We start from the raw sequence: 11,923 nt of genomic DNA, 5'->3' as shown, positions 1-11,923 counted from the left end.
ACGGAAACTCCGCTGTATGAGAAAGGTTCCTACCGCTTGTGACGCGCAGTGGCGCCGCCATTGCTATGTGTTGATTGAGGATCAGCATGAACAATTTGTATGGATGCAGAGCCCAAGAGAATTAATATTAAATTAATACGTTGGGAACTGAATTTTTTTTTCTGTAAACTGTGGCACATGTCAAAATTCATAGACAAAAGCTCAAGTGTCTTCTGTATTTGCTGCAGTGTACAGAGTCATTCTGGTGTTAGCTGCAGGCAGATAATGTAAATCATGCTCCACATTCAGTAGTGTTTACTATTTATTACATTTTTACCAGAAACATCCCAAAAGTCACATTTAAAATTACTTATACCAGAGTACCCCACCAAAAGGTTTATACAGTAGGCCTATATGCAGTGGTGGGCACAGTTCCCCTAAAGCCCTAAAGCACTAATAGGGGGACTAATTTCCTGATTAGTGCTTTAGGGCTCTTGCTAATTTTAAAATTTATTAGCACTTGCTAAATTTATAGGCTAAATTTAGAAGCACWAACTGAGGTCTATAAATGTTATTGATCAATGTTAATATTAACAGCTGAGGGTGAAAGCGGTCACTTTGTATGTGTGTCACTTATCCACTAGGTGACAATATATGAACCCAAATACAGCTGTGGAATATCAATGATAAGTCTTAGGAGAGCAACATGACAATATGTGACTCATGTTGTCCGTTGAAGAATGTTTATGGGTTGACTGGGTTATTTTAGTGCTTTAAAATTAGCGTTTGCTAAATTTTTCAGTGTTTTAGTGCTTTAGAATTAGGGAACCTAAATATTTGAGTTAGTGTTTTAGGGCTAGTGGAACTAATTTTTAGACTAGTGCTGCCTAACACTGCCTATATGCAAAATTATACCTGATAAATTACTGGTTGACAATGTGCCAGACTAACTGAAAGCAAGTGTGTCACAAAAAAGTGCAAAATATATAAACTAGACCTCACTACTTAAAAAAGGTATAGTTTTTAGTGTTTACCAGTAAAAACTTCATAGATAAATATCAATATTATGTGTAGCTGAACATTGCCCGTGATATTGAAAAAGTTGTTCTGATGTCACTAAATGATGGAGCAAAGCTGTAATWTACAGTAAAAACACTATTCTTACATCCAACACAATAATGGCAGCGCTCTTTACATGGACAAACAATAGAGCCGATGTCAAATCCAGTTTTATGTATAAATGGCTGTAAATGTGCATGTGCGGGACCATGACCATTGTCTAAATACTGTTAATTAGCAAAATAGCTATGAAATATGAAATGCAGTTTAAATTTTGAAATCTAAACCCAAAAGCAACACACATTGTATACCCTTTTAAACAAACAGAACACTGTGCATCAAGCAAGATTATTTATAATAATATTAGGAGTAATAATGAAATGTACATTTTATTAAGTGCCATAAACTTCACAAGATAACATACAGRGGGACACTTTTGGGTTATGATAATATATGGCTCAAAAATGTGAAACATAAAGGTTATTACAACTAGAGAGACTTTGAAATGTGCATATTRTTAAAATATTGTGGGTACATTTTAGCTTATCTGTGGTTACAATGAAACTAGAACATCATAAGATACAAGCAAATATAAAATACAAAATACTGAGAACTTGACATTCATGTTTACTGTCTATAGAAAAATGGGTCATTAGTCATGGTATGTTGCAGAGTACAGTCTTCATGAGGGCGTAGCACAGGTTTTAGGAACCACAGCAACAAAGCGTTTCCTACTTAGAAGGCACGTAGAGACATGAGGCGTAAATTGCTGGGGAGTTAAGGGGGGTTATGACCCCCACAATAATTTGATCCAGTGAATATAACCCCCCAATAAAATGACATCATTTGCTCAAACACAATAGAGATCAACTGGCTAAATACACAGATGCAACCCTCTTGTTGTTTTTAGGTAACTTTGGCCTGATTTAAAAATGTATGAAGTCATACATGTATGTTTAAGCATAACTGCTGAAAATGACATGCAAGATTTTAGAGCATAACCCCCCCCCACCCACTTAGACCTAAAGTTACACCCTTATGTAGACACTGGTGTTGTAGTACTTCAGATCGGTCTTGGTCTTAAGATTGGTCTSAAGACCAGTTTTTGATGGTCTTGGTCTTGTCTCGGATATTGATGACTCGGAATTTTATTTCAAGACCAGTCAAGACCACAACTGTGGAAATATCACTAAATAGCCAGATTATTGTCCAATTTTTTGTTAACAATCTTGCTTTCATTGAATTTAAAATGTAACTACTGATTCAAATCCAAACCTGATTAATTGCCATTTATGTATTTTTGTTACTGGCTGTGTGGCCCTACACAAAGATTTTGTCAATWTTAGCTCTATATGTTAAGTTAGCTACATGTTTACAGAATACTCCATCTTTCAACACTAGTTTTTTTTTTTTTTCTGGTCTTGGTCTTGTCTTGGTCTCGCCCTCCTTTGGTCTTGGTCTTGACTTGGTCCAGGCCCTAAAAGCCTTGGTCTTGTCTTGGTCTCGAGACACTGTGGTCTTGGGTTAGGCGGTCTTTACAACACTAGCGTAGACACTCTGAAGTTTTGCCCAACAAGTGATCAGCATTTTAATAACTTCAATGATCCTCAGCCTCTTCCTTTTTTTTCCTCGTATTTGTCGAACCGCTGAACAAGAGCCTCCATTTGTCTAAAAAAAAAACCCATAATTTCATTATTTACTTTCATCATTTTGTAATGTGTGATCGTGAACGCTTAAAAAGCATGTGATTTTTTTTCTCATTATTATGTTACCATATAGTTGGGACTGCAGTTTTGAATGATAAGCTGCTCCATGTTCTCCACTGGCCYCTGCAGGTCAGACAGCTGTTTGCCACTCCTCTGACACCGTATCTGCTGTGACAAACCGTAGATGGACGCCAGGATGCGATGTGCCTGAACGGACACAAAATAACCAAAACTGAGGAAAACAATTACTTTGTCASACCTTTCATTAGATCAAGTAACATAATGGGACCCATTAGTTACCCTGTTCATGGTGCTGAAAGCACTCGAGTAACAAAACAACACTAAACCAAACACAAAAAAATTACAGGATTTCAGCATCACACAAAAACCTAAAGAACAAACAAAAAAAGGTCCATGAACAAGGTATTAAAAATAACCAACTAAATACGATAAATAAATTTACAAAATAAAAAAGGGTATCTGATAATGGTGTTTGTTGTTCAAGAGTACACTGAGGTGTAGAAAAAAACCACGTCTTCTTGTTGAAGTGGAACTGCTGTTTGCCCGGATAAAGATGACTCTGGAAACAGGCTGGTTTGAACAGCAAGCACCTTTATTTTAGCAGTTCAAGGAGATACAGCCTAAAACCAAATCGTGGCCTCCATCCAAATGATTTCGCCAAGTAAGAAAGMTGGAGAAAGAAGGCCAAGAGCGGGGGTGTACAGGGCTCCATATACATTCTCGACAGATGTACATAAATCTTGTCACGGTATACCTCAAGCGTTCTTGTGTCCTAATATGGTGATGTGTGTGGAACTCTGAAGCTGGATGGCTGATGGACCAAACATGTTTGCATTCCTGAGGCAAACCCCCACTCTTAGGACACTACAACACAACGTGTTTATGTTGTGTTTAACTTTGATTTGTTCTGTTTGGTTGTTTTTCATATTCAAACTTTTTTGTGCTCTTTGCTTACTTTTTGTTAACTAAAGTACCTTGGTCATCTTCATTTTTTATCTAATGAGACATAAAAAATATCAGTGACAAGTTGTTTGTTTTATGTTTATTGTTTTCTTAAATAATGTCTATTTGGGACATTTACACTTTGCTTATTTTAGAAATGCATGTTTTTTTTTCACTTTAGTTTTCTTGCTTGTAGCTTCTAAAATGTATTTTGTCTTGTGACTTTTGCAGAAAAAATGCTATTTGTTTATTTATTTTAGCTTGTTGCAACCACCTTTTGTAAAATGTATCAAATGTGAGTCCACTTACCTTTCCTGAGGGACAAGGGTCTCTCTTTTTGGATTCATTAAAAGATGCATTCAAATTCTGGGGAAAAATAAATGAATAAAAATAAATAAAACAATAAAAAAATTAAAAAATTCAATCAAATATAGGGGTTTAAAAATATATGTGAGAAAAAGAACTCTTGCAGCACAAACACTGGAGGGCAGCCTAACACAGTGGGTCAGTTAGGTCTGAGGAGCCCCTTTAAGCTTTACCTGACAGGAACTATCTATCAGAAGATTTAAAAAAAAAAAAACACTTTAGTGATGTGTGCGTCTTGTCACACCAGATTCTGCAGCTCAAAGAAGATGATCTCTCTGTAGGAGCCCAGGATTTCTCTGTAGTTACACTTAGGTTTACCACAGCAGCTGGCCGACAGGAGAACCACTAGGAAACTTCGGAGCAGAGTTCCTGTCAGACACTGCGTAGAGGGAAAATAAAGCATTTTTAGGTTGAGGGAAATGCAACGCGCACTGCTTTAAACTCACAGAACATGAAGGGTAAAGTAGTTTAATATTTGGACATAGCCTAATAAATACAGTAAAATACACAATCTTCACTATAAGCTGTGTTTGTCTGTAGCCGATGCGTAAAGACGCACTCACCATTTATCATGTTCTTCTGCAGGAGCTTCACACAAGCAAACCCGTCTGTGTCTGGCAGATGCGATGAGTTACCCTGGATCTGGCAGCGCTCATTGTAACCAAACCTGTATTTATTTTTTTCTTTTCCACCCTCTTTAATACTTTTGCACTTCCTCATGAGAACAGGTTAGTGTTGTGGCGGCGGGACGTCCCGTGGTGCTCCGTAGTTTCCAGCATCACCAWCCGCGACAGCCGCTCCTGTTTCCATCCCCGTCATGGACGGCTGATCACGGGCTTAGGGTTTCACCAAACTCTAGTCTGATCAAGTCCAAGGCGGGGGGAGAAAAAAAAAACTATTGCAATCAATCAGTCGCCCTTCATCCTTTCGGTTTCGTTTGAAAAGCGCGTTACCAAAACAAGGTTAGTTCAGTAGAGCGTTTATCCAACTTGCAGGGTTTGGGTTCGTTGGATCGTCTGAACTGAACAAAAAAATAAAAATAAATAAATAAATCTGCAGTGAGGGAAAAAAAAAAAACTACTAATCCAGTCTGGAGCCAAACCAAAACGCCCAATTTCCCCCAACAAAAAAACAAAACAAGGCGAACATCATCAGAGGATCGGTGCTGCTGTCCATGCTGCATCAAACTTTATTACTGCTTATTGGATGGATGGCTGCAAAATATATTTTTACACTCTTCAAAAAAGGCTGTGTACATGACCACAAGGAAACTCAAATATAAAAATTAAAAACGGTCACATTGTTGACAAAGCCAATTATCAATTTATGTTGGACAACTTCAAAGTGAAAAAGCTGAATCCAAACTCTCCATAAAGGAGGCAAAACTTTTACTATTTTACTCTGAAGTTTTTACTACATTTCTTTACCTTTATAACATCTGACAGATGCTTAAACTGTGACCCTAAACATAAAGACAATAAATCCACAGTTCACACATTTTGTTTTCCTTTGTTTACACCTGAGTGAGAACTTTTATAATGCATTAAAACCATTACTGCATTTATTTTCAAAACGTTTGCACTGAATTCATCTGGCAGTTGGATTTTGTTCGCTTTTACTTTAGCACTAAAAACTTGCTTAACTTGAGCCAACAAATTGTGCATCACCCCCCCCCCCCCCAAAAAAAAGGGCAGAACTTAATTCTGTTTCTTTACATTTTCTTATTTATATACTTATACATCTATATTATTGCTGAAAATACATTACCAACATAACGATGCTTCTGAACAGCCTGTGGTCAAATTGACCAGGTCCAGTTAGCTCCTTATTACGTATATCGGAATGCGAGTGCCCACATAATCCGATGTGCAGACTTCTTTTTCTTTTCCTGCAGCAACGAGGGKCGGGCACGTTTTTGACAAAAAAAAAAAGTTCGTTTTTTTTTTTTAATACACCACATTTCTGATCTTTCATTAGGTGATTTTCCCCTTCTTTGTAAGACAAGTCAGTAAAGCCAAAAAGACTATACCAACCCATCTCTCACATAACTACGTTGAAGCTGATGCGTCAGTGTTTACTAGCCGACTTCTCAAGTTGTTTGGGAAAAGCGTGGTGCACGGTAGCTGCATCTTCATACTGAGGGAAACACTTCAAGACCTTTTTTAAAGGGAGGCCAATCGATGGCAACAGAAGAAAAGTAAATAAAAATCACAAAAGACACCCTTTGTAGATTTTTAAGCAGACCTGAGAGGTGGTTTACTTTACAAGAGGACAAAAAAATCATAATGAAAAATACATTAGAAGAGATGTGAATGTTTGAGTCAACACCTTGATTCATCTGGGGGCCAAAAGTCACTAAGCAACGGTTCCACAAAAACTCAACACAGCACTCTCTGCCAGATGTGTTCCTTAAAGAGGCAATCATTCATTTTGACTGTTCCATATAAGTTATTAATTAAAAATGTGACGAGACCTGTTTTCATACTGATACTAAAGCTGTTTTTGTAAACAAAAACAAAGATTCATGTTCACAAAATGATCAAAACGAGGAAAAAGTGAAGGGTGWGTGAGAGGAGGATCAGTCCCAGTAAAGAACAAACATGTCCGTAATTGTTCCCGGTTCGGCTKGTGACTGCCAGAGTCCTCCAGGTGTTCTCAGTCCAAGTTTTCCAAATCTTAGAAAGTGTTCTTGATCTTGCTGGCTACCTGCACTAATATCTCCCCCGTTTTCTTCTGCCAGTTCAGGACGTGTTTGGACTCGGCACACCACAGCTCTCCATGACGGGGCTCTGCATTCTCACATCGCTTCCGCACCTCTTCCTGCTGTTCCTGGTGGATGGAAAAACAAGAAGGTTAAACACACACACACACACACACACACACACACACACACACACACACACACACACACACAAATCAGAAAATCCAAACAATGTACGGTGCAAAGTAGAGAGAAAAATGAAGCTGTAATTTAGATGATACAGCTGATAAGGCTTGCACAAGTCTAAACATAAACTCTGTACCTCTGTGCCATGCTGCAGCTCAAACTTGTAGAAGAGAGCCCAGGCATCTCCCARGTCGGGCTCAATCTTCACTGTCCTGAGGAACCACTCCCGAGCTTTGGTGATCTTACGCTCGCTCCAGAACAACCTGAGAGGTGTGGATGTTTGTATTTGAGAACCATCTAAAGTTTTATGCAATGAAAAAAACAAAAAAAAAAAAAAACAACAAAACAAAACTGAATAGTCCTAATAGTCCTACTTTGCCACAGCGAGCAGAACATGAGGATCGTGTTCACATTTCTTCAAAGCGTCCACGCTTTTCGTCTTCCTCTGGGGYCTGGCCTCCAGAAACACCGCCTCAGCCCACAGGATGCCTTTCAAGGAGAAAATAAAACCTACTGATCAAAAATACTGTTTTTTTCTTTCTCTAAATTCATTATGTTACCAATAAATTATTTGACGCCAGATACATTTTCGTGTACGGACTGAAGAAACAACCTTAGTTTAAAAACTTGGGTTTAACAGCTGAGAAGGGGAAAAAAAACACCACCTATAAAATGAGGAGTTTTGCGATTTCACTTCTTTTCCACATTTAAAAACACGCAAACATAAAACTTAGGCTTCTAAAATAAACAGTCTTTCCTAGTCACCTGAACTTGGGCACTCCTGCAGAGCTTTGGCCATTAATGTGTTGGATATGTTTTTCAGTCCGGCCCGAAACTCCAGTCTGACAGACTCCAACCTGATTAGAAGCAARGACAACATATTGCATCACAGTTAAAGATAACTGGCAAAATTTGTTGATTTGACCACTTTTGTTTGGGTTTTATTTCCAGTACAAACATATWCTGTATATGATATACATATTTTGATCCCTGTGAAGGAGACTCCTTTGAAGTTTGTCCTGTTGTGTCTGTCTACTGTACAGCACTTTGGTTGGCCTTGTGCTGTTTAAAGTGCTTTATAAATAAAAGTGGTATGKTATGGTAAGTTTAAACTTAGCCATAATCTTGTGAATGCATTCAAATGCGGCCCCACACTTTTTGTTTTCTCACCACAGCTCGGCACACTGCGGGTTCTTGAGTCGAGCCTTCTCCAGAATCGCTCTGGCCCTGGTCAGTTGTCCCACTCTTTCTTCAAGGCGAGACAGCAGCAACCACAGGGGCACCGAGTGGGGGCACTTTTTCAACTRCAGAGACAGAAAAGCAAACGATTGCTCACTGAAAGCCCACAAACTGGTTTGCATTCCCTCGAGTTGCTGTTCATTTGATTAACACCCGAACAATTACACCCAAAACATTTCTTCCCGGCTCACCCCTTGGTTGTAACCCTCTCTGGCTTTGTCCATGTTTTCACACTGCTCCTCAATCTGTCCTCGCATCATCCAAAGCTTGGGGAAATCCTCGTAGTGTTTTAAGGCCTCGGTGCACAGGTCCTGGGCGGCTTCTATGTTTCCCAACACCCACTCCAGCTTCACAGATTTCATGAACACCTGTGCAGATTTAAAGCAAAGCTGATCAGACAGGACATACAAAYACAAGAATTTGAAAGACAAAATACACAAATGTTGCACTGAATCCCCCCACCGCAAAAAACATCCAATGACAGCGAGGCGTCAYTTACCACCTTTAAGTAAATCCTAAGTGTTTTACATCTGCATAACACCTCAAAGGTGTCTTAWCTGACAGGTCAATCAGTACAGGCAAACTCTGACTCATAGCTGTGCTCAAYACACAACATGAAAAGAGAGCAGCCTGGTTGGGTAGACAGTGATAGTTAAAGAGCACTACTAACACTTGAMAACCTGAGTGCTGATGACAGATTGTAGGAAATGCAAGCCTGAACCTGAGAAGCTCAGAAAGTTGGTACGAGTCACTTTAAAGACAAAACTATTTTAACTTACTATTAAACACTGCTATTTTTCATAAAAAATAAATAAAAACATAAGATAGGTTAATGTTGAAACATGAATCAAATAATTTTTGAATAATAGAGAAAAAACTCTGTTGGTCACACAAGGGTAATTATAGTAATAACATATCTGTGCATATGGGCTGCATAGATTTAATCTAAAACGGTTTGAAAGAAATCAGAATGTGTTTCCTTTGGGTTATTTTTGTGTTATTTATAATCAAAATCTGAAGCAAACAAATGATTGTGAGAGTTGGACCTCAGGAAACTGTGCTCTCTCTCACTGACTAACCCGGGCTGTTGGTGCACTGCTGCGAGCTTTGGCCAGCAGTCGACGAGCTCTTTCATACTCRTTATTTTCAGACTCCAGTTTGACAGCAGCAAGCCAGATTTCTTCACTGTTGGGGTTGGCCTGGATAACCACAGGAGAACATGTGAGGTTAAATCGGGGCATGGCACAAGAACACGTACTGACCACTAGAGCATGTGATGTATGTGTACAAGGTTTAATCACCTGAAAGGCAAGGGCAAGGATGCTCCTAGCTGCTGGCACATCTCCAGCCAGCCACTTGGACTTGGCTCCCATCAGCCACAGGACCTCTGCTTTGGGACAGTGAGCCACAGCTCTCTGCAGCAGAGCCTCCAAAGACTCTCTGAGAAATGAGACGGGCCACAGAAACATGACAGAAAAGCAAAGCTGCAGTTCAGAATACACATTAAATAAGAGAGAAAAAATAAGGCTGTTAAGCAAATATGAATTTTAAGAAATTCATTAGCTGACAACTTCCAACCTGGTGCCATGGTTCTTCTCAAAGTAGGCCGCTCTGAGCCAGACGCTTTTCTTACTGGGAAACACCTGCAGGGCGTGGGCATAGATGGCCCTGGCACACTCCAGCGCTCCATGGGCCACACACTGAAGCACATAAACAAACATCTTAAAAGGGAGGTATAATGCAAAATCAATTTTTTTAGCTTCACACCACGGTATAACGTCATCCCCTCATCAAAAACATACTCAGTGTTGCTTTGATTCTTTCGTGCATGTTCGAGAAATCCTTGGTGACCATTCGAAGATGSCTGAACACTTGCTGGTAAAAAGCACCTCCCTGAGGCTCAGCCCAGTCCATTTCAGATTAAAATGTGCTTTCATGAGGAAATGTATTTTTGGATGCCTAAGAGACTGGTTTCATTTTGATGTGTATGTATGAGAGGATGACCTAGAGATATATCACCAAGTTGAAACTTTTTTTCCCCAGAACAAAAATATAACACTCCTACAAAAGGTTATAAACGCCATGAAACATTGTTGTGAAGACGWGCTGAAGTGGGAGTGTCAGAAACGGGAGGAAATCCTTACAGAGACAGAGGCCAATTTAAAGGCATTTGGATAGATTATGAAGTAAAGTCTAATTTTTTTATGTATACAGCATTTTCATAACAACTGAAGATAACAGTTACTTGATTGTGTCATAGAATTGAACTATGTGCCTGGAAAATACATAATGCCCCCCCAACAACAAATTATTACATGAACTTTATTTCAAGGTGTCAGGATCTTGTTTCATCTCATGTGTTTCCTAACTCACGCTGTCTGCATCCTCCATCCAGGTATGTTTGCGGTCCTCCTCTTCGATCCCAATCCCTATGACGGCCCTTATCACAGCTTGGCAAGTAGCTACACTGCCTGCTTTGTCACACTCTTCTGCATCCTGTAGGACCAGAAGAGATATTTAGAAGAGAAAAAGACTCTTCGTGAACAAAAATAAMTAAATAAACATGAACTGCTGGCGTCTATCCTAAGCCAGCGAAAATACTGGAGTTACAAGGAAATTTATATAAAAATGTTTGTGCAGCTGGTGTCAGAAAATGAGCTGCACTACTGACATAGGAGATCCCCAAATGACCCAGAGTTACTGATTAACATCCAAGTAGATGACTTACATTTATAGCTCATCAATCTTTTAAAAGRTGTATTCTGAACTCAGATTACTTTTTCTGTAGAAAACTAGCTCAGGGTAAACCGAGGTAACAACTCAACCTGAAAAACCTTCTGGCACACAACTCTTTGCAAAATAACAAAATATTTGTCTTCATATCAAATATGTATGTGATTATGTGTTCAACAAAGACTGTTCCTCTCTTAATCCCTCTTTTAGAACAGTCAAACTTAATCATTCAGATTTTCCAAACTAAATTTTACCAGGTCTAAAAAAAAAAGCTAGATTGTTAAAGGGAAAAAAATAAACTGTGCTAAAGGGGATTTTCGTAAAAGCCCATGATTGCAAAATAACTGAACAGCACCACATAAAGTGTCAGTCAAAGGCCTGGTTTGTTTTTGTTGAGTTCAGATAAAATAACTGAGGGGCACATTGCCAATTTACTGGCACGTTATCAAAGTGAAATGAACCCAAGCATGGCAGAGTTTGTATCCTTCCCAAGGTTTAAAAAACAGTTGCAAAGTTTTCCATGTTAGTCAGATGTTTTCTGTGGTTTAGGAAGAGAGAAAAATGCATTTACTAAAATCTAAAATAAAAGATATAAGCTGCTTTCATTAGAAGACTTAACATCAGTCCTCCTCAATGTTTAACACATAATCAGCAATATTATATTTGACAGTTAAGTCAAAAACACTTCACATGTTAACAGTGCAATGTTGTGCAAGGAAAACCTGTCTGACATTAACCACCGTTCTAAACATCATCACACAACAATCAAACCCTTCACATTACAAAAGCACTAAAGCCTGGTTTACATGTCAGTATGATGAGAGAGGAACGTTGATGACGTCATTTCGGATGTCTTTTTCTGAGCATAAACGGGCTTCTTGCTAATTTAAAGAGTAACTTACCCCAAAATTAACTTTTTTTTAGCTGATAAACTGTCTAGAATGTGTCTAAAATGTTATGTAGTACTGTTTCTGTGCTAATTTTGATGTTT

The 11,923-nt window shown here is 38.8% G+C and overlaps 1 protein-coding gene across 1 annotated transcript in view; it reads right to left on the bottom strand.

The window, feature by feature from the left end:
• Positions 1-6,293: 6,293 nt before the first annotated feature.
• The window catches only part of prpf6 (PRP6 pre-mRNA processing factor 6 homolog (S. cerevisiae)), a gene marked incomplete at its 5' end in the record, with an annotated part of 12,884 nt that continues 7,254 nt past the window's right edge, over positions 6,294-11,923 (bottom strand). The window contains 10 exon segments of the mRNA XM_014017058.1: positions 6,294-6,902; positions 7,097-7,223; positions 7,335-7,449; positions 7,726-7,817; positions 8,131-8,264; positions 8,391-8,567; positions 9,279-9,398; positions 9,501-9,639; positions 9,778-9,899; positions 10,573-10,695. Of these exon segments, the coding sequence (XP_013872512.1) occupies positions 6,750-6,902; positions 7,097-7,223; positions 7,335-7,449; positions 7,726-7,817; positions 8,131-8,264; positions 8,391-8,567; positions 9,279-9,398; positions 9,501-9,639; positions 9,778-9,899; positions 10,573-10,695 (1,302 nt within the window).

This window comes from Austrofundulus limnaeus, unplaced genomic scaffold (assembly GCF_001266775.1).
Source record: "Austrofundulus limnaeus strain Quisiro unplaced genomic scaffold, Austrofundulus_limnaeus-1.0 Scaffold3, whole genome shotgun sequence".
Classification (NCBI taxonomy): Eukaryota; Metazoa; Chordata; class Actinopteri; order Cyprinodontiformes; family Rivulidae; genus Austrofundulus; species Austrofundulus limnaeus.
The sequence above is the reverse complement of the archived record's forward strand: the minus strand, read 5'-3'. Positions and strand labels throughout refer to the sequence as shown.